Source organism: Leptidea sinapis, chromosome 33 (assembly GCF_905404315.1).
Source record: "Leptidea sinapis chromosome 33, ilLepSina1.1, whole genome shotgun sequence".
Classification (NCBI taxonomy): Eukaryota; Metazoa; Arthropoda; class Insecta; order Lepidoptera; family Pieridae; genus Leptidea; species Leptidea sinapis.
This window is the reverse complement of record NC_066297.1, coordinates 5120449-5144948: the sequence shown is the minus strand read 5'-3', so window position 1 is coordinate 5144948 and position 24500 is coordinate 5120449. Positions and strand designations below refer to the sequence as shown.

At 37.4% G+C, this 24500-nt stretch overlaps 1 protein-coding gene across 9 annotated transcripts in view; it reads right to left on the bottom strand.

Annotated features, from left to right (window-relative positions):
- Positions 1–24500, bottom strand: part of LOC126974692 (mitogen-activated protein kinase-binding protein 1) — a 147111-nt gene that overhangs the window by 46170 nt on the left and 76441 nt on the right. For all 9 annotated transcript variants that reach the window (XM_050822251.1, XM_050822258.1, XM_050822260.1 and 6 more), the window contains exons 3-8: positions 18359–18450; positions 5800–5959; positions 4085–4153; positions 2673–2777; positions 1818–1928; positions 860–1042 (exon numbers count right to left, since the gene is read on the bottom strand). In XM_050822251.1, the coding sequence (XP_050678208.1) occupies positions 860–1042; positions 1818–1928; positions 2673–2777; positions 4085–4153; positions 5800–5959; positions 18359–18450 (720 nt within the window). The remainder of the gene's footprint in view (positions 1–859; positions 1043–1817; positions 1929–2672; positions 2778–4084; positions 4154–5799; positions 5960–18358; positions 18451–24500) is intronic.

Here is a 24500-nt window from a genome sequence, read left to right as displayed (position 1 = left end):
AAATCTATGTCATCGTGACACTCTACGTAGACGACAATCCTTCATCACACATACTTGAAGCCTCTCAGAGCCGATCGATCGTAGTATAACAATTTTGAAATAGATCGCCAGCAGTTCAAGCTTGAGCATCCCTGCTATACAGGCTGTAATCTTTAAGAGTTACGGAATAATTGTCTGGTCAAGACAATTATTCCGTAACTATTACAGATATCAAAAAACTTTTACCTGATATCGCAAGAACGTTGATTAAGATCAGTAAAATGACTTTTTATTTTATTTTATTAAAATGAATTATTAAGTTTTTTAACATCAATCGAAAAGTATCTCAAATTTTGATTTTATTTATTCGTTTAAAACATAGTTTTATAACTTTGTTAGGTTAATAAATATATTTTCATCCGCATTAAATGCCTATCGCGCATCTTCGAGAATTCTTATAACATAATGTGTGAAACTTTAGCTTTGCAGTTAAGACAAGACAGCATAACAAACAATGTGGCAATGGGCACGCACCGTACAAGACTGACTTATAAACACAAAACATTTGTTGAATATCGAGAAGACAAATGGCAAGATAAAATACTAATAATAATAAAGTAATAACCCTCATATATATAGCAAATATATGGGCACATAGCTCCACGGAGAGTTGGCCGTTGGTGCAGTAAAGTCCTCAAATGACGATCACCTATCGGAAGACTTAGTGTTGGCAGGCCCCCCACAAGATGGACCGACAATCTGGTCAAGATCGCCGGAATACGTTGAATGAGGACAGCGCATGACCAGGTCATGGCGATCTTTGGAGAGGCCTTTGTCCAACAGAGGACGTCTTCCGGCTGAATTGATGATGATGACTCACCCTCAGCTCCACCCACTTGTCCAGGAGGCGGCGGCTGTTGAACTCACACAGCAGGCCGCCGCGAGTGATCGCGTACGTGCTATCCGCTGTGTCGCCTCGCCCGCACACCACGTCGCAGAACTCATTGTCCTTCTGCTCGCCGAGGATTGCCGAACGGCCCATGAGCGGCACCGGCTCTTTGTACTGCAACATTCATTATATTGTATTACTTGTAATATGTGCTCAATATTATAATCTTAAATAAAACACTTTTTAAAGGATTAAAACGCGTCAATTGAGACTGTTTAACCGACTTCAAAAAGGAGGAGGTAATCAATTCGATCGGTTATTTTTTTATGTATGTACACCGATTACTCTGAGATTTATGATCCGATTTACGTAATTCTTCTTTTGTTTGATGCGAAATAGATGAAAACTAAAATAATAATAAAAATGTAACTCTTACGCTAAAATCTAATGTAAGTAAAAAAACTACGTTTAAAAAAACCGACTTCAAAAACTGAAAAATATCAAATAACTAAAAATTTTATTAAGTCTTTGAAATTTTTTGAATTCGGTTTTTTGTGTTGACCCGACGTTTGAAGACCTTTCCAGATCTCGTTTCCACGGGGACTGCAGATGAAATATGAAATGAGTCAAGATAGTATTTGTCATAGTTGTGATTATTAAGCTTTTCTGTTTAAAACCTTCTTTTTCTTAGTGCCATTTATTGCCTCGGAGGTGGTATTTCCTGTTATCAATAGGGGGAAGTATGTAAATCGGGAACACTTAACATCCAACGGTCAAAAGCAATAGAAAAAAGTCAAAGAACAGAGTTCTAATGGAATGCAATCAAATAATTTAATAATAAGCTTGTTTTAATCACTTGAAGTCTCAATCCCACTTCTGAGATTTTAACGTACTTCATCAGAAGTGTATAATTATAAGGATCTTGCTTCGCAGAATACTTATATCTCACCTTGGCATTTCGCGAATACTCCAGATACCAGAATTTGACGTGCCGAAAGCCAACCGTAACGAAGTAGTCCCCGTTTTCAGAGAAACTCACCGCCTTCACTCGGGACGAAACCTAAAAATTACAATATTACATTAGTAATGATAATATGTAGTGTGTCCATCAAAACTTTCTTCTTATATTATTCTCTAAACAAGCATAAAAATAGATTGGAGCAGCTTTTCAGTAATCTCAATACGTGGCCAATACAGGATAACTTTTTGATGTTATTATATTAAATTTGTTATTTAACTTTATGTGAAAAACATTTTTTAGCATATTTTTGTATCTAAAATCGAGAGATAATATTTCCAAGATATTCTCTAGACGGGGCATAATAAAATATTCATCCAACACACCGTTTTCTCGATATAGCATGACTTTAAAATATTTTAGAGGCGTAACTTTTGAAAATAACATTAAAAAAATGAACCTGAATAAAAAATTTGTAAAACAAAACATAAACACTATTTCGCCAATGGACAGTATATATAAACAGCGAACTTTCCACTAAATCTATTCAATTTCAATTAAGATATTATAAGATATACACAGCACTAATATTGCACAAGACGTCAGCGGTATAGCTACAGATATACTGCTATAAGCATTTCGGTGACGCGAACTCACGAAATGCAACATTACCCATCCAAAAAGTTTCTAACTGTATATTATACATATATTTTTTTATTATTTATTCATTGCGTGCACCAGTCATGGGCATGACGGTGACGCAAACCCATATGATTTTCCCCTACCAAAAAGTACCCAAAACGGCTAGAGAAGTTTTCACTTCAAAAATCAATCGGCTAAGCTCACCTTATTGCTGGCAAGCTTGAGGTTGCTCCGCCAGTCCCACACGTTGACTATCATATCATGCTGCGAGCCAACGGACACCAGATACTTCGACGACTTGGAGAAAGCCTGGAACATGCAAACATACACTATAGGTACTTGGAGAAAGCCTGTCCCATGCCGGGTCTCTCGAGAGTAGAAAATCATATCACTCTCAAACACCAATATGAATATAATTAATAAATGGTAAATAATTAAGTTTTCGTTATATCCTCCAAGTACTACTCTCCTCTTGTAAGCCAACATTAGCTGAAATTTCCTACTAATACTTATGCTTAAATAGAAATCAAATCAAAATCACTTTATTCATGTCGGTCAAGGAAATGACACTCATGAATGTCAAGTTATCTTCTAAGTTTGCCAAATCTTTTAAGAGCAAAGTGTTGAAAACCAAAATTGAATGAATAAAATTTGAAAACAAAATTTTATGAACGATGCGGGACTCGAACCCACGACCTCTGGCGTTCCGTGCCAGTGCTCTGCGAACTGAGCTAACCGATCGAGTCCCGCATCGTTCATAAAATGTTGTTCTCAATTTTTATGAAAACATAACAAATTGTTTAAAATTAAATGAGGTGATGACCTACTATTACTTGAAATCTTATATAAAGGATTAGTGTCCGCTGCGCTCCAACTAGATACAGCACTACCTAAGAACAATACCTTTTTTATTACGGCAACTATTGCTTGTGTGCGTGGCATCTTGACACTCAATGGCATCTTGTAACATACGCATCGTGTTATTTTACATTGAAATGAATAAAATACAAAATACTTACTGATGATATGTGTCTTTTTTATTTGTTGAAGTATTATTCTCAAAGTTTGACTACTCAACCCGGCATTTTAGTTTTAATTATAAGCAAAGTTTAACAGAACTAGTGGCACGTCAACGCCAACTTGAATGTAGTATTATTTACGCCTGCGGTATCTAGTTGGTGCGCAGCGGAGACCAATCCTTAATGTAAGCTAAAAATCCTCATATCTTTTTCCGTATTTAAAATTCATTTCTTAAAAAACTCTTTCACAAACACGCTCTCGCAAACTGAGAACAAAGTCTTCCATTTATAAAAATGTTATTATTCTAATTATTCCTTTTTTTTTATCCAATCAATATTCCAGCTCTACCAGCCATATTATTTTCGTTTTTAGTTTCCAAGGACCTCAACCACACTACATTGAACGCGCTTCGTACGTTTTTGCAATAAAAGTAGGAATCTGCATTTATCTTCAAATAAAATGTGTTCTATAATAATATACCATTCTATTCATTACATTCATTCATTAAACAGAATAATACATTACACTCTATAAATATAGGTATAGAATGATGATGATGAAGATTCATATGATCTACGTAAGTATTAGAGACTCACCACACAATTAACCCCATGCGTGTGACCAGGGAACTCCGCTATCTGCACTGCTCCTGAAGCCGTGGGATCCTGAAATTATTGATAAAACTATCGTCAACAAACGTATACCTGTCGCTGTGTTCTTTGGAATGCAATTTGGGCAAAATAAAGACAATAAACACGGAAAAAAGGTCCCAAATATTCCTTCCCTTAAAATTCAGAAGCAATGACACAGGTATGTCACAGGCGAGACGAGCAGGACGTTCAGTTGATGGTAATTGATACGCCCTGCTCATTACAATACAGTGCCGCTCAGGATTCTTGAAAAACCCAAAACCTCTGAGCGGCACTACAATTCCACTCATCACCTTGAGACATGAGATGTTAAGTCTCATTTGTCCAGTCATTTCACTAGCTACGGCACCCTCCAGACCGAAACAAAATAATGCTTACACATTACTGCTTCACGGCAGAGAAAGGCGCCGTTGTAGTACCGATAATCTAGCCAGCATCCTGTGCAAAGGCGCCTACCACTGGTAATAAGAGTTATGACCCAATTAACAGCCTTAATTGGATGATATGGACTGAATATGCACCAGGAATGCTTTATAAGCTCTGGCCTTGAATTCCTAAGGTTTGATAAACAAAAAGTAAGTACTAGTTCCGTGTCCTTTTACTGATGCAATATAACTGTTCCATTAACCTTTGTCAGAACATAATATACGAGCATATTGAATAAGGTTTAGTGACATATAAAAGCACCGTTATTTTATCGGAATCAAAATGGCACTACGAAAGAACACTCAATAATTACTTTTGAAATTACATGATTCATGTGGCCTAACAAACCAACTTCACTTTTCCTTTATTTGTTAATGTACTTGTAACACGACTTCATTGTGCTTAAAGTCGCTTCACTGTGTGTCTTCTACCGCATTTATCACGAGGAGAGTTCCGAAGAACTGTTTTACCTGATTCCACCTTCGCTCGACACGCCATAAATTAGAATATCATCCCCACCATCTGGATGTGTGGCGGTCCTTGAAGCTTTGTTCCACGTACTACAATGTTCTGGAATGAGCCTCCTTATGCGGTGTTTCCGGGACCATACGACATGGGTACCTTCAAAAGCGCATACACCTTACTTAAAGGCCGGCAACGCTCCTGTGATTCCTCTGGTGTTGCAAGAGAATGTGTAAATAAAATAAAAAAAAATCCGAAATCAATTGTCAACTCCACATCAAGGACCGGTAAGGCATTTCATGTTCACTGGTATTGCAGATACAAGCTGAGTTTCTTGCGCCCGTTCTTCTCAAGTCTGAGGCAAACTATTTCGTAGGGATGGTGATTTCGTAGTTTTTGACGTTCAATGAGTGATTTTAAATCCTATTTTGAATAAAAATATTTGAATTTGATGTCTGTAATATCATTATCATCAGCCGGAAGACATCCACTGCTGGACAAAGGCCTCCCCCAAAGATTTCCACGACGATCGGTCCTGCCATTCGAGGACTTTACTGCCCCAACGGGTATCAGTCCGTCGATATATGTGCCCTGCCCACTGCCATTTCAGTTTCGCAATCATTTGGGCTATGTCGGTAACTTTGGTTCTCCTACCGATCTCCTCATTTCTGATTCGATCTCGCAGGGAAACTCTGAGCATAGCCTTCTTCATTGTCTGTCTGAGCGACCATGAGCTTGACGATGTAGATAGAGGTGTTAATGTGGGAGCCTACCTGAAGGTCCCAGACGCGGACGGCGGGCGCATGGCCACACTCCCCGGTGGCCAGGTAGCGACCGTCAGGAGAGAAAGCTACGCACGTGACGCTCTTCCGCGACGCATTCAGCACGTGTGACTGCCGGTTCTTGCGCACGTTGTACAGAACCACAGTGCATCTGCAATTACAATCACATACATTCATTCAAACGTCTATAAATCAGGAATTTTGGAGTTTTTTGGTATTTTTGGGAAGGTCGCTAGTAATAAAACAGAATTTGTTATTATTAAACTTAGCATTTATGACGGGAAGTGTTCCGAAGAGCTGTTTCGACAGGCCATAAATTAGAATATCATCCCCACCATCTGGATGTGTGGCAATCCTACACAGGTGCGGTTTTCTAAGAACTTTCTTCCACGTACAACAAAGCTGTAGAATGAGCTTCCTTGTATTGTGTTTCCGGGACGATATGAAATGGGTATTTTCCAAAAAAGCGCGTACATCTTCCCTAAGGGCCGGCAACACTCCTGTAATTCCTCTGATGTTGAGTGAATATGGGCGACGGTGATCACTTAACCCCAGGTCCTCCTTTTCCATAAAAAAAAAAAAAATTTGGCATTCAGTAACTACCGTAAGGAGACCGTAAGGACAGATATTTGAGTATTTGAGTACCGTAAGGACAGATATTTGAGTACAAATTATTCTCTGAAAGTCTTGATAAAGTTTTCACTTCTGTCATGAGATCTTTACGCACACACCGTTATTTCACACACTTTTTAATAGCTTCACCTGTATGTATGGTTGTATGTAACCGACTCATTTGGGCGCGATTTTGACCCACTTTAAAAGGCCAGATTTCATTCAAACTTCGTAGATTTATCGAGGACCGATGACAATACATTAATTTATTCCATTTTTCAATTTGCAAAATAAGTTTTTTTCAACTTATACAATTTTCATCTTTCACCTATAAGGCAGGAATTGATGTTAATTTTAAATTTCTTTTCTATTTTATAGTTAGATTTTCTATAAATGCGTGTTTTTAATTTTTTTTTTTTTAATTTAACTCTTATATCACTTTTCAATGTAGGTAATACATTGACAGGTCAACAACACCGATAAGTATTCATAGAGTACGGGATGCTATGTATGATCACCACACGCCAAATATCACCGCGTACCGACCACCGCCTCCTGAGCGTGTAGGTGTCCGTGAGAACATCTGTACGCATGTGTCATACATACGAGGAAAGTGCGCGTACGACGATATGGCAGCAGCGTGTAGCGGAGCGGGAAGCGGACTTTTATACCCGACTGCGCTGACGCAGAGAGGTTTACAATGTTTTTGTTTCTTTATATATCTTTCTATTACGGAGATATTATTAATATTCGATTCGAATCGAACGATTCTTTATATTACGGAGCATATATAATACGTTATGCTTCGCGTTACAAAATAGGTAACTATGTGTCAAAATTTCTCGGTCACATGAATATTTCACTGATGATAATTGATGAACACCTCAGCATGGGTGGCATGGCATAGCATGGCTATATGGTAGACCCAACACATAATTAATTCTAACCAATATTAAAAAATGCGAATCGTGAGTTCGATCATCATAAAATTTTGCCAAACGTTGTTAGGGGTACGGAAAAAGATATAAGATACTGAACCGATTTTAATGATTTTTTGCACAGTGACTGCAGTTTGAATCGACTTGAGAGTTACGGTTCTTGTTTCAATTTGTGACCATTAATTATTTTCATTTCAAATTTTATTTTTATATAAATATTTCTATAAGAAAAATTATTAACGCACAGTCTGAAAGTTCTGCTGTGACATTATTTGATTACAAAACAGAGAACAGCGAAATAATAATTTTAATGAATGGAACAAATTGAATTTAATTGGATGAATTTAATAAAAACGATTATAGATATGCATTAATTGTTTATTTGAAGCGATGCGCACCGGTCACCAGCTAGTGCAGCCTAGCGAAACTCTCTGAGAAAAAGGCGATTCACTCGATTGTATTGCATACGTGCAGACATTGATAAATAGACAGATGACGGCTATAATCTTTTAAAAAAAAGGAGACAGCCGAAATCCACTACATTTTAAGCAACTGTTCGCTTTCAAACTTAGCCGGATTACACTTCGTCGCCAACCGCTATACTACTATTTCATTCAAACTTATGTCAAATCACTGCAATTTTCATACTACACTAAACTTTAATTTTAACTTAAGCAGACCCGCCTCCTTACATAGTATTTACATCCTCTTTGAACTAGTATTTTATTAATCGCTCCGCTCATCAACATACTACAAGGGTCACCCGTCACTGTTAACGCGTCGTCAATATTCATTCTCGCGCCCGACACACGACATTCAACATAAGCGTGACAAGCCGGTGAGGTACTTCGTTGGATTGTCAATATCTAGGATTACTGTACATTGATGAAACGCGATGACTTTGTGTATGCAAGTGAGACTGTTTTATTGTTTTATAGGGTTCCGTACCCGAAGTGTAATCAATGCAGCCGTATTACTAAGACTCTGCCTCGTTTACATTACTCATATTAGGTACTTTTTTATGACAATAAGGGACGAGACGAACATTACGTTCAGCTGATGGTAATTTATACGCCCTGCCCATTACAATGCAAGCCGCTCAGGATTCTTGAAAAATCCAAATATGACCGGCACAACAATTGCGCTCTTCACCTTGAGACATAATATGTCTCAAGGTGAAGAGCGCAGTTGTTTGCTCAGTAATTTCACTAGCTACGGCGCCCATCAGACCGAAACACAGTTATGCTTACACATTACTGCTTCACGGCAGAAATAGGCGCCGTTGTGGTTCCCATAATCTAGCCGGCATCCTGTACAAAGGAGCCTTCCACTGGTACAACGGAATAATAAACGGAAAGGTGTTCATAGCACAGTTGTAATTCTTGTTCAATACGGATTAATTCATATTAATAAAGTTGGTATTGACTTATATTCTTTTATCAGTACAGGACCCCCAGATGCGCGATCAGAACTGCACTTAGTTCAAAATAGAATCAATTTTACCGGTGGGTGGCTCCTTTGCACAGGATGCCGGCTTGAGTATGTGTACCACAACGGCGCCTATTTCTGCCGTGAAGCAGTAATAAGACGCCGTAGCTAGTGAAATTACTGGGCAAATGAGACTTAACATCCAATGTCTCAAGGTGACAAGCGCAATTGAGGTGCCGCTCAGAATGTTTGGGTTTTTAAGAATGGCACTGCATTGTAATGGGCAGCGCGTATCAATTACCACCAGCTGAACGTCCTGCTGTTCTCGTCCCTTATTGTCATAAAAAAAATCTCATTTAAATTGCATATATTTTTAATTATAAATCTCAAACGACAAAGTCAGACCATGTTATAAATAAAACAATAAAAGGTCTCGGCCTACGAAGGTCGTCATGGCGGGGTCAATGAACTGTGGAGCGGTGCGGTTAGGTTAGAGTTCCTTACGTTTTTACATCCTCTGGAAAAGCTATGCAACTACTATAAATTTTATTCGGTAGTGGATTACGATCTGACTGCGACATATCGGCTCTATCACGACCTAAATACGTAAATGTATTTTCCTTCTCCCAAAAAAAAAAATACTTTTGAACAAAATACGTTATTCTGCATAAATTTCAGGGATTATAATGTTTTACAATTTAAACGAAAACGTGGTACTCGAACCCGCACATCTGGAACTTTACTTCCAACTCTACCAGTAGGTATAGAGTATAGATAGATAGAAAGAAAGAAAAACATTTATTTCAACACACACAAAAACAACAAAATGAAGCAACTTAAAAATATACAAATATAATAACGTGTGGTGTTTAAAAAAAACCACTCAGCATGTGTTTCAATACAAATGTGTTGCAACGCTGATCTTCTGTGACCCTCGCGTGACACGTAACCTCAAGGTCCCCCTGGTGGTGTCCCCACCACGCCTGAATTAAATTATTACTATACTAACTAAACTTAAAAACAATTAACTACTAAAGTAAACTTAAAAACAAGAACAATCATATAAAGAGTAATTATAATTAATAATACCTAATAATGACAAATAATAAAATAAAATAAAAGAAAAAGCTTCTCCTTTGAAAGCAACTAATGCTGGAATACTGACTTCGATGTTCATTTAATAGATATGTTTTCATTTTTTATTTAAGCGAATTAACAGATACGAAGGCATTGAAAAGTGGCGGTATATTGTTCCAGCACGTCTTAGTTGCGTTTTAACTAAAACTACCTTTGAAGGTGATGCCGACTTATTTTTTTTTTTAGTTTATTGGCCAATACAGAACAAATACATACATTTTTATGAAATAAGTACCACGAAAACCTCACGGGTTTATCTGGGTACCTAGAGCCATTCAATTCTTTTTTTCCAAATTCTATTCTTTTTTCAGGAAGTATCTTTTTTTTTTTATGGAATAGGAGGACAAACGAGCGTACGGGTCACCTGGTGTTAAATGATCACAGCCGCCCACATTCTCTTGCAACACCAGAGGAATCACAAGAACGTTGCCGGCCTTTAAGGAGGGGAGTGTACGCGCTTTTTTTGAAGGTACCCATGTCGTATTGTCCCGGAAACACCGCACCAGGAAGCTCATTCCATAGCTTTGTAGGGCGAGTTTTGAGTTTCGTGGTATTTATGTACATTTCTTGCAGCTCTTTGGGCAGTTCGTTAATTTAATCTGGTATTACGTAATTGATCGTTCTCTTCCCATATTTATTATTATTTTTTGGTAAAATGTATTTGTGATTTATATCAAGTTGTCGTAAACCAAAGGGTCTATTTTTTTCGATTCGACAGGGTGGGATTATTAATTAAAAGACTGTATAGAGCCGCTCTGGTGTGGTACAAGTTATTATTATTGCTCAACCAAGTAGCAGATGGAGCCGCAACTTGAGTGTTGAACAGACAAACCAAAACATCCGTTTGGTCAGGAGCGTTGGAGACGTAATCTCAACAGGCACGAATTTCGCATCGTTTATAAGTTTTGATAAAAATAAATATTTGTGTACCGTCATTTAAAAAAATACGGGATGCACTCCGGAAGTGCCGGCAGAAGTGAAAACTTGAACAGTAACGTTGTGCATTTTTGAATATTTTGTAATGGTTAGGGAATAATTTCACACGAATTGCTTTATGTATCAGTATAAAAGTACCAGCATTTATGTGGTTAATGTGTATTACAATTATTTAACATTAAAAAGTTTATCTCTCAGAAAAATAAACTTTCATCCATTATTTCAACGACTGTCTTACGAATTTTCGATCAGGCCACGTGTCCTGACGCGAGTTTAACAATTTATCCCAAGAAAAGTGCTCAACGCCGCTAAAGAAGTTTTCACTTCAAAAATGTACCTACAGTATTAAAATTTAAAACGCTTAGATCATTTATACGTTTAGAATTTAGACAGACTACGACATCTGTGAAAACGTCGAAAAAAATAGACTTTATAATTACTAACCTCTCGCAAACCTATACAAATCACGAGTGTAAGACGTAGCTTGTCATGCACACTAAACAAACATTCCTGGCCTGTTTTTATCGGTTGTCTAACAGCAAGAGACTCTATCTAGACGCATAAATAATCTAAGCCCAAACGTTTTTAAATTAAAATACAGTCCATAGGACCTAATGAAACCTGAAAAAGTATTTGTTTGTGATAAGAAGTGAAAAGACGAAAGAACCGTTCGAAAAGTACCCGCCATAATGCAGTGCCGCTCAGGATCTGGGAGCGACATTGCGATTGAGCTCGGCACCTTGAGATTTAAAGGTGGAAGTACACTGCCGTTTTGAGTCAGAACTAATTGAGGTTTTCAATTACTTTTTATACACCTACTACCCGGTTACATTATCTCAGGACCTGACGTCGATGACGTCACATTGTCGCTTTGGTACGGTGTGCAAATGAAGCGTCAATAGGATTTTATTATTGATAAATAAATAATAATAATATTGACACACTCTTACACAAATTATCTTGTCCCAAACTAAACATAGCCTGTACTATGGGCACAAGAGAACGATATATTTAATACAATATACTAACTTAAACATACATAAATACATATAAACATCCATGACTCGGAAACAAACATCCATTATTCATCATATAAATGTTTGTACCAACCGGGTTCGAACCGGGGACCTCTAGGCAGGGTCACCAACCACTGGGGTATAGGGGTCTGTGCGCGTACAGAACCACAGTTAATCATTTCGCAGCTGTTTTTGCTTAACCGCAAGACGAGCGAAATTATTACGGTATTGAAATATTGCTGCCTTTGTACCATAAAAATGGAATAAATTGAGCGGTTGGTATCAAAAGGTTACCTTATTCTCTCCATACATATACAAACTCTCTGGTGACAGGTGCTTTCGCTTATCCTAAACAAATGAATATGAAAATAATTTCATATCTTATTTTTTTTTTAATTACAAAGTTTTATAGAAGTTCAATCTTTACAATTATTATTTAGTTCTTTCGTATTCTTGTAAAGAAATAATGTCACAACAGTAGTATCATACAAAATCAATCCCACAGAATAATTATTAATTAACCTATTAGTTAACTTTAAACAGCCGCTAAGAAGTGTTTTTTCTCATTCTGACTTAGGTCAATAGAAGAAGACAGAGTAAGAATTAGCAATGCTTTAAGTTAGCAGACTATTATGAATAAGGGGGTAAGAAATACAATTTCACATTAAAAAATATTAAGGTTCACGATATAATTGAAACAAAAATCTATCTCTCAATTTGAATACAAATGTGCAATGTGCAAATTTTGATTAAAATCGGGTCATAAGTTTAGGAGTTCGCGGACAAACAACGTGACACGAAATTTTTAGATACAAAGATTGTTTTGCTGATGAAAAGTAATTAATTTACAAGTTCGTTCAACACTGTCAAGCAGTCCCTTTGACGCCCTAATTAAAATATATCTTTGTTGTCTATGACACACACAATAAGCACGACGGTGGTATACATTTAAACACATTTTGAGCTGAAGGGGACGCGCCCCAATATGGGAGTGGTTCGGGTGTGGTCACCGCCAACCCTACAAAATGATACACCGGTTTTCATTTCCGCAAACTATATATTTTTCGATACATAGTTAGTCTCGACGGCAGACGGACTTTTCTTTTTATTGATGTGAAACTTCAATGCGCGCATGTGGGTAAAATTTCAACGGATATATAATTTTGACGACCTGTATAGCCTAGTGGTTAGCGATCCTATCTACTAAGCTAGAGGTCCCGGGATCGAATCCCCGGTTGGTGCAAGCATTTTTATGAGAATATAGATGTTTGTTTCCGAGTCATGGATGTTTAAATGTATTTATGTATGTTTATATGAATTTATGTATGTTTAAGTAAGTTTATTGTATTAAATATATCATTGTCTTGTAACCCATAACACAGGCTATATATGCTTAACTTGGGGCAAGATAATTTGTGTAAAAAGTGTGTCAATATTATTATTACATAGTGACACGAAAATGTGGGACCTTTTTGTCCAAGAAAAGGGAGAGAGCGATTGAAAGAGACTGAGAAAAGGCAAACGTAGCATGAAGCACACAGCCATGGAGCACAAGTAGGGAGAGAGCAAGAGAGAAAGGGAGATCGAGAAAAAATACACGCTATTGGTTGATGTATTCGTTTAATAGTTAAATATTAGCCCCCTTATTCATAATAGTCCGCTAACTTAAAACACAGCTGTTACAGAGTGTTATTTTTCATTCTGACTTAGGTCAATAGAAGAAGACAGAGTGAGAATTAGCAATGCTTTAAGTTAGCAGACTATTATGAATAAGGGGGTAGAACTTTAGATGGCAATTCTGTCGCATGACGCCTTGTACTACAATAAACCCAGATCTTTTTATTTATCTACATTATCAGACTATTATCTACGGTCAGACTGTGCCAATAGAAGCGCGAATGGCTGTACATAATGGAATGCTTGTCGCCACGTTAATGTATGGAAGTGAGAGTTGGGTATGGCAGAAGAAGCATAAAAGCAGAATTAACGCAGTTGAGATGCGATCACTGCGTAGTATGTGTGGGGTAAGACTGACTGATAGAATTCCGAATGCGGTTATACGAGCGCGCTGTGGCTTGAAAGAGGATGTTGTGACAAGGACTGAAAAAGGAATGCTGAAATGGTTTGGACACGTGGAGCGAATGAGTGAAGAAAGAATGACACATCAAATATATAAGTGTGTGTGGGCAAGTCGGTCGCGGGAGACCTCGTAGAACATTCGTCGACCAAATTGGGGACGTTTTGAGAAAAGGAGAGGTCCGAAGCACCCGCAACCGGCGAGCATGTATGAAAAGAGTAATGAATGTAGAGGAAGCGCGTGAGGTTTGTAAGGATAGAAGCAAATGGCATTCTATTCTCTAAAATTTATTGAATTAGGCGTTACTTTGCGGAAATCAATAATTATACAAATTACTTAAGTTTTCTTTAGTGTTAATTCCGCCATGAGTCTCGTGACAGATTTTGGCGGGACAACACGTCCTGAGGATACCTCGTGTAGAGGCGAAACACGTGTAGAATTGTTTTAAAGACAAATATTGGCGGAATTAACACTAAAGAAAACTTAAGTAATTTGTATTCTATTCTCTGCCTACCCCGACGGTAACAAGGCGTGAGTATGTATGTATGTACGTACATTATCATTGATATGTATACAGTGTGTGAGCAGTGAGTTAAGTTTAAAATAAACATTTTGTGATAAATTTGTAAATCATCGTATATTAAGAAGTTGTTCAGAGTTAGTAATATAATTTGTTATCTTTTTGTTATTTTACAATTTTTGAAGTTAATTCGTTTGAAGGAAATTTTAATTTTTACCAATAACATATTGTGTCATTTTAATTTGCCACACGTCATTTGAGAATTTAATATAATTAATATTTTTCATAAAATATAAATATTTCATTAATTCGCTTTTGTAAATTTTAATTTAAAAAATAATATTTATAATTTCTAATATTGACAAAAACAAAACATTCGATCTCGTCTCAAGGTGACGAGCGCAATTGTAGTGCAGCATTTTTTTTTTGAGTTTTTCAAGAATCCGGCAGCGGCACTGCTTTGTAATCGGCAGGGCGTATCAATCAGCTAAACGTCCTGCTCGTCTCGCTCCTTATAGTCATAAAAAAGAAACAATGTAATTAAAAATTAAAAAAAATACGCTTCAAAAGTTCAAAGCGTCTACGGCCCGGCGCAGGACAAGTAGGTGTCAGAGCCTACGCTAGCGAAATTTTTCCAAAATAATAAATTACGGAAAATTTATTTATTTAGATTTTAGGTGAATTATGTATTTTGTTTATGAAATTATGTTTGTGAAATAAAAAAAAGTTCAGAGATGGACTCGCTGGCAGGGCAGTCTTAGGCTAAGATCTATAAAGCGCACTCAGATTTTACTCAACTTAAACTTATCTGAGTATTAGCTTAGCATATAATCTTTGCAAGCTGAATTTATGTTGCTAATGCAAAATTCAAATTTTATTTCGAGTTTTATCACACTCAGCTAAGTTTTACGTCAGTAAAGTCTGAGCGAAGTCGTGTTGGTTATACGAGGTATGTTCAAAAAGTAACGAGAATTTTTAAATTTCGCGGGTTTGGAGAGTCCGCCTGTATAAATATTTTTATTATGTTGGTACACATGCCCCTGAAGTACGATAAAATTTTCAGCAATATTCATTGCTTACTTTTTGAATGGCAGCCGCTAACGTTAGACGTGTTTTTCGGGCTCGGCGATTTTCGATTGTGAAAAAAATGGATCAAAGAATTTGTATTCAATTTTGCGTAAAAAATGAAATAAAGTGTAGTAAAGTTTGTAAAATGTTACCAAAGGGATATGGTGAGTTTGCTATGAGTAAAGCAAGGATTTACGAGTGGTATAAGCGTTTCCAAGATGGCCGCGAAAACGTTAAAGATGATGAACGACCCGGACGCCCAAGCACATCAACAACCGATGAAAACGTGAAAAAAGTGAAAGAAACGGCTATGAACGATCGCCGAATCACAATCAGAGAAGTCGCTGATGATGTTGGCATATCAGTTGGCTCATGCCACGAAATTTTTTCGGATGTTTTGGGTATGAAACGTGTGGCAGCAAAATTCGTTCCAAAATTGTTAAATTTCGAACAAAAACAGCGGCGAATGGAAGTTGCTCAGGAGTCGCTAAATGAAGTTAATAACGATGCAGAACTACTAAAACGTGTTATAACTGGTGACGAAACATGGGTTTACGGATATGATATCGAAACTAAGGCTCAACCGTCCCAGTTGAGGCATTCTGGATCGCCAATACTGAAAAAGGCTGGACAAGTGCGGTCGAATGTGAAGGTTATGCTCACTGTGTTCTTCGATTTTAATGGCATAGTGCATCATGAATTCTTGCCACAAGGTCAAACAATCAATAAGGAGTACTACCTACAAGTTCAACGGCGTTTGCGTGAAGCAATCCGAAAAAAACGCCCGGATTTGTGGCAAAACAATTCATGGCTTTTGCACCGCGATAATGCATCTGCTCACACTTCATTGCTTGTTCGTGAATTTTTGGCCAAAAACAAGACTGTAACGATACCTCAGCCTCCATATTCGCCAGATATGGCTCCATGTGACTTTTTTCTATTTCCAAAAATAAAGAGAACATTAAAAGGCCGTCGCTTTACAAGCATAGATGACATTAAAAGCGAATCGCTGAAAGAGCTAAGAGCTATTACAAAGATCGAGTTTCAAAAGTGTTTCGAGGATTGGAAAAAGCGTTGGCACAAGTGTATTATATCCGAGGGGGATTACTTTGAAGGGGACAAAATAGATATTGATGAATAAATAAAGATTTTTTTCATAAAACAAAAATTCTCGTTACTTTTTTGAACACACCTCGTACTTCGGGAATGGAAACTTAAAAATGATGCAAGGAATATACATCCGAACCGATCACACAAGTAACAGAATTGCAAGCGTATCACACAGGTCACTGGAGCAGACCTTGATCCGAGCTGCGACCAGATTAACCACTCGAGCCTGCAATCCAATCCGAGTTGACAGCACTGCAGCGAATCCAATTTAAAATACACCGTTTCGAGTGTTAGTTGACACTCAGCCGGATCATGTGTCGTTCTGACGTGTTAATAATCTTTTTCATTTCTCATTCTTGGAAAGTATTGTTTTTTTTTATGATATTAAGGGACGAGACGAGGGGGACGTAAAGAGCAGAAGGACAATGCAGTACCGCTCAAGATTCTCAAAAAACCCAAAAATTCTGTGCGGCACTACAATTGCGCTCGTCACCTTGAGACATAAGATGTTAAGCCTCATTTGCCCAGTAATTTCACTAGCTACGGCGCCCTTCAGACCGAAACACAGTAATGCTTACACATTACTGCTTCACGGCAGAAATAGGCGCCGTTGTGGTACCCATAATCTAGCCGGCTTCCTGTGCAAAGGTGCCTCCCACTGGTAAAATTGTTTATTAATTGGTAATTTAGCGCAAATTCTTTGAGCGGAATAAGCCGCAACAATAACGCGGTGATTTCCATATTTTTAAATTCAAAAAGTCGACATAAATTGTCCTAATTTGTTAATTAATTTTAAATAGATACTACTTATATTATTACATATTATCTATGAACAGTTTAGATAAACAAATAGTTTTATTTTCCTCATATTCGAAATGAAAAGTAGAGTGTTTAACACGGGTAAAAAAATCAATTCCTACTCGGACTATAGCTATGTGTCTAAATACCTCGGGAATTGATTCTTTCGACCCTCGGTTAACAATCTACTATTTCTACTCCTCTACTTTTATCTGTCATTTATACAGCCACGAACACTTATATAAACCGTTCCCGTCCGCTTTGCTGGGCGAATTTTAAAAGGAAATAAATTAATTTTTATTCATCTTATTACAAATACAATAAAAAATAAGTAGCCATAAACCATCTAGGATAAATTTCGCATCGAATAGTGGTAGTTTCATGTCGATACGATTAGCGGTTTAGGCGTGAAAGAGCATCAAAGATCAGTTTCATTATATAATATATACTCTATGGCCTAAAAAAGCATTGTTGTTTTGGTGCCACAGATAACTAAATCTAGGTCAGGTATGGTAGTTTCGTAGAATTATTAGGTAATACGTATTATATACTTTAAATCATTAGGCTAAAAATATTAATGTCTACTTAAGAAAAAAACTTGTTAATATAATTTGACAAGATGTTGCAAGACACGATGCCCCCCACAAGATGGACCGACGATCTGGTCAACATCGCCGAAATACATTGGATGAGGGCTGCACAGGACCGATCGACGTGGAGATCTTTGGGGGAGGCCTTTGTTCAGCAGTGGAAGTCTTTCGTCTGATGATGATTATTTACAGTGTGTTCAAATTAATGTATACACTGCACTCGTAACTCGTTACCGTTTTTGAGTTTTTTTTTTGAAGTGAGACACGACTCCATGCTTTTCTGTTTATAACTAGTCATGAAACAAAGAGGATGTAGTTACCCGGCAGGATAGGCCACCAGCTCCGTGTTGGGGTCGCAGTCCAGCGCCGCATTACTGCTCACCGTTAGACCCAGCACACTCTCCAACTTGATCTGCAGACAATATATTCATAACGTCAATGGGCGGAAATATGATCTTATAAATAAAACACTTTTTAAAGGATTAAAACTCGAGATATTAATGTAATATTTGTTAACTCTAATTGGGAGTGAGTGACGAGTGGGCTCCTTTGCACAGGGTGCCGGCTAGATTATGGAAAAAAAGCGCCTATTTCTGCCGCGAAGCAGTAATGTGTAAACATTACTGTGTTTCGGTCTGAAGGGCGTTGTAGCTAGTGAAATTATTGGGCAAATGAGACTAAACATCTCAGGTGACGAGCGCATTTGTAGTGCCGCTCAGAATTTTTGGGGTTTTTCAATAATCCTTCCATCGGCACTGAATTGTAATGAGCAGGGCGTATTAATTACTATCAGCTGAACGTCCCGTTCGTCTCGTCCCTTGCTGTCAATAAAAAAAAATAATTTATATTAATTTTAATTTAAGGCAAGTAGTTTTGAATATGCCAAACTATATATTTTCATTTATTTGAACGTAGGAAAAGAAGCATATAAAAATGTAATCAGACAAAGTAAGTGGGTAGTTAAATATTTCTTAATGTCAGATTGGCATTCTCAGATTTATACGCGACCCTAAAAGCCAGAAAAAAAGATCGTAAAAATGCCATGTCCTTTGACTTTTTCGCGCGCCTCAGAATCCTGAATCAATTGCTTTTACAAATCTTTTCAATGAAATGAATCCACCGCAATGACGAACTGAGTACGATTTAAATTGAATATTATTAGTGGTCAGATAAAGAAGCTGTAAAGAAAATGTTCTGCAAGTAATACTCTCTCGTGAGACATCATAGCTTTCGTGCTATTCTCTAGACCGCCATAAGAAAAATTTGAAAAAACCACTGAAAAGATCTTATCAAATAAATATAATGAAGAATATTCGAGTTACGACGTTGAATGCGGTATGGCCTCACTGTCAGCGTGTACACTGATGAATATTGATAAAGAAACAGGATTTTCCATATACAACAATAACACATCGCGTTATTACAGAGTTGCGCAAAAAAAGGTTATATTATGTAATCATTATTCATTAGTATTGAATGATTTAATCTAACACGAATGTAATTGCTATATATTTGCCACCAAAGAACTATTAAACAGCTTTTTGTATATGACTACCTACTCGCCTCTACTTCATACGCTTAACTTAGTATAATCAAATCAAATCAAAATCAGTTTATTCACGTAGTTCACGGAAATGACACTTATGAATGTCAAAAAAAAATATTTTTCTTACTGAATCTACTTCGTAAAGGGTTGAGCTAACGAGAAGAAGTAGCAAGAAACTCATTCCCACTCTTTTATATCAAGATTTACAGATCATTTCAATTACAATATAATATGTAAAATGTAAAATGATGCAACAAACACACTCAAACGTCAAATAGTCAATGTCTTACACGAGTAAGTCAAAAAAGTAATATAATGTGTAGTAGGTATGGTAAGATACTGTAACAAGGAGTTCTTATCCGCATATAAGAACTCATTGTTCTATGGTTGGCCGTCAAGCTAAAGTTAAAGAATAAATAGTTAAAAGTTTGAATATTGACGCGAATAAGAAGACAATCGAATAGTAACAGATACAGAGATCATGAAGTAAAGTAAGAACGGTCGGCCTTCGGCCCAAATAAAATATAGTTTAAAATGTATTGAGTTATAAAATGAATATAATGAATTAGAGAGTTCTACATTGTTTGATTATGCAACGATCCCACGCGTGAGGGAGGACTCGCACGCTACAGTACCTACAGCATTTTATTTACTGGATACAAATTTTGAGAGGCGAGAAAGGGCTACGTATAGCTTGTTTGCATAACCTTTGACATCACCTAAAGCAGGGGTGCTCCAGCGATCGATCGCGAGTTCTTTTTGAGTCGATCTCGAGAACGAAACAACATAGAACTTTTCACAGGTTTGATCTTAGGTAGCTAAAATCGGTAATTACGTACCATCTTATGAAAAGTATGCTCAGTAGATGCAGTGTCATGCAGATTCAACATCCAAAGTCACTCTTTAGTTAAGTTCAGAACTTTAGACACTAGAACGTGTTTGTAACCAATAAACTCGCAATTTTGAATAATTATGAGTTTTCTCACTGATATTTTAGAGCAGACCTACACTTACCTTGACAAAAAAATGCATATTGTGCGCAAAACTAATATCTATGTCATCGTGACACTCTACCTAGACGACAATCCTTCATCACACATACTTGAAGCATCTCTTGAATAGTCGATCGATCGTACTCTTAAATTTGAGGTAGATCGCCAGCAGTTCAAGCTTTAGCACCTCTGACTTTCTGGTTCCTTCGATGTGTCCATTATTAACTACTATTTATAAACAATCAAATTTCCCATATTAAATCACATTCGGAGTTGTAGAAAATGCGTGAGGACCACCTTATTGAGGGGGTTCCACAACCACAATTTTATGTGATTTTATTTGTAGTGTTATTAAATAATGTTCCACTTTAAGCGAATTCACAGCTGGTTCTCTCCGCTAGCGACTCAAAAAACAGTCTCAAGACTTGTAGAAAACTGCTAGACTATTCTGAACACTCTGAGAGTACTAACAAAGATACATTTCGTTGGGTTCCAGGACATGTAGGGCTCGAATGTAATGAATGTGCTGACGAACTTGCAAAAATTGGTGCTAAAAACAAGCGTGTTATAAACTCTGGAACAACACTCCGGATTTAATCCATTCCAAAACCCTAATCCAAGCCTTCAAACTTCAAATAGAGTTAAGTTGGGAAAACTTACGCATTCTAACCAGGACACTAACGGGGCGCTGCAGATGAAAGAAACACCTCTCAAACATGGGACTGCAGAACGTGTAGATTCTGTAATAATGCGGATGAAACCCCTTTTCACATCCTCTCTGAATGTGGTCCTTTAATGCGTAAACGTAGCATCTTTGAAAAGAACAATTCTTCAACCACTTGAGATACGTCACCTCATTACAAAAGATATAATAGGGTTCATGAAAAGAATCAAAATTGGCAGTGAGTTGTGTGGCTAACAGTGGCTACTACAAAAGATCACATTGGTCGCAGTGAAACAGTACCTACTGCAATTAACTGTACTAAAGCCACTTTACAAACCATAAGCGAATCCACGCCAAGCTTTGTATCACAGATAAAGACACCCGTATTATCAGTTCCCCCTACTCGTCTTACAATGGGTATGCTCTTGACGTCCTTGGCTGTAGTCCTTGCTCGAGCACCTCGGGAACCGGTACCGAAGAAACCTGTGACGTATAACGTACACACACAGACACACGTCCGCGGTGTGATTCATGATTCTTCGAAGTTCTTACGATCGACTATTTTGATTGCAATTCATCGAATCGTCTGTATATATTTAATACAGGATGATTCCACGTATTCCTGTTCAGAGGTTATACAGGTGACTATTTGCGATGATCATTAGGCGAAATTGGAAATGATTTTTTCATTTCTCATACTCGGAAAGAATTTTGTTTTGATCTGATTATTGGGTAGAAAATGTTGCTTCCCTCCACAGAGAGGGAAAAACTCATACAAATTACTTCCCACCCAAGGGCCGGAATGAACTTAAAAAATAGAACTGCTGTCAGCTGTGTAGAGTTTTATGTAAAAGAAAAACTAATAAAAAAAAATGCTGCGGCCATGTGACTTTCTAAACAGCCAGTTTGAACTTAGCACAAACTTCTTTGAGCGGAATAAGCCGCAACAATTACGCGGTGAGTTCCATATTTAAAATTCAAAAAATCGAGATATATTGTCCTAATTTGACAATTAATTTTAAATAGGTACTACTAATATTATTACATTTTATATATGAATAGTTTAGATAAACAAATAGTTTTATTTCCTCATATTCGAAATGAAAAGTAGAGTGTTTAACACGGGTAAAAGAAACAATTCCTTCTCGAACTATAGCTGTATGTCTAAATACCTCGGAAATTAATTTTTTCGACCCTCGGTTAACAATCTACTATTACATTGCTTCTCTTTTGCAAGAATATTTTAAACAACTGGAGTAAATGCGGCAATGTATAGATATAGCAGTCGGAGCTTATTATTGTGTAATTTGTGACATGTTCCATATTTCGGCTTTGTTTTTATACAATGTGATTTGTCTATGTATTGAAAGTCAATTCAGGTTCTAAATCTGACTACCCCAGTTACTTTACTAGCTACGGCGCCCTACAAACCGAAACACAATAGCGCTTTGACATTTCTTCTTCACTACAGAAAAATGCAACGCTGTTGTTAGTGCGGTTGTAGACCTTTTCTTATTATAATAATTTAGCTGATGATAATTGATACGCCCTGCCCGTTACAATACAATGGCGCCCAGGATTCTTGAAACACCGAAAAATTCTGCGCGGCACTACGATTGCGCTCGTTATCACATAAGATGTTAAGTCTCATTAATTTCACATCAACACAGTAATGCTTACACATTACTGCTTCACGACAGAAAAAGGCGCCGTTGTGGTACCCATAATCTAGCCGGTATCCTGTGCAAAGTGCCTCCCATTGTAAAGTAAACATTACCAGCGCTATTTGTATCTGCAAACTTGTCTTACAACTGGTATTGTTCCAACGTCCTTGCAGGCCGTGTCCTCGTCCCTGATACACGGGAACCGGTCCTCACAAACCGGTGCGTGTACCACACGTCACCGGTATTGTTTGAATGACTTGACGCGTTTATAAAGCACTCCAAGCCCGGCCTAATTTTTGATATAAGAAATTATCATAAAAAAATGTCTAGCGATGAAAAAAGACAAACGATCGAAACTCTCCTTATCACAGGAGTGTTGCCAACCCTTTTATGTTGTATCGTCGATTCAAATTCAAATATGATAATTCAAAACAGGATATTAACGAGCGCAAAAAACTCAGCGGGCTTCATCTCCCTTTTTAAAAAAAAATTTCGTTCAACAAAATCTATTATTTAACTCGCGGTCGCTCCATTCCCAAGCTGTGGTATTATTAAGAAAGTGATATAATATGTTATATTAACCTTTACTACAGTCCTGGCATGAAGTTCATTCCACAAAAGTTATATTTTAACATTTGAACGGTTCCTTATTATTTTCCAACACATTTAACGCGATTGAATAAAAACACTTAGTAACAACAGATAACGAAAATATAATAAACATAGACAAAACAATAACCTTGAAATAAAATGTAAGATGAGTGAATTCTTAATCTACGCGTTTTCTTACAATAAGAGTCAGACATAATTAATTATTAACAAAAACTACGTAAATATTCATCAAACAAATCAAACGCTCTTGTGATTCCTCGGGTGTTGCAAGAGAATGTGGGCGGCGATGATCACTTAACACCAGGTGACCCGTACGCTCGTTTGTCCTCCTATTCCATAAAAAAAAAAGCAGATGCTGCAAACGGTACTGATTTCATAAGTGTAAAACTGAATTAGACGTCACCAAGATGTAGGCCGGAAAAACCTAGCAATTTGCTAGATGCTCATTCTGTCACTTGCTAGGTAGATACCATAGAAACTACATCTGACATTGATATCATTGCTGCGTGAGTCGACCCGAACTTGGCTAGTTTTTTGCACCAATTCAGGGCACTTAATGCAGAGGTCAGAATTATTACAATAATACGTTCTCGAAACAAAATGATATCATTCGGGCAATAAGAAGATTGCTCGCCGCTAATCGTGAGTGGGAGTACCTGTGTGTAAGAATGTAAATAATATTGTAATATATTCTTATGTAAAGAGGGCTAGAGAGGAGTGCGTTTAACATAAGGAAGATAGATAAAGTAAGATAATAAAAAGCTTATGCATTAAAACTAAAATGGAAATGGGCTGGCCATGTCGTGAGATGTACACTGTACAGACCAGAGATGGACTGCGACAGTAACATAGTGGAGCGGCCCAGCGGGCAAGAGAAGCCGAGGGAGACCACTAACCAGATGGGAAGACGACCACAGACGGACAGCTGGCCCACACTGGATAGACGTCGCACAGGATAAACCCGTGGAAGCCTTTACCCAATCC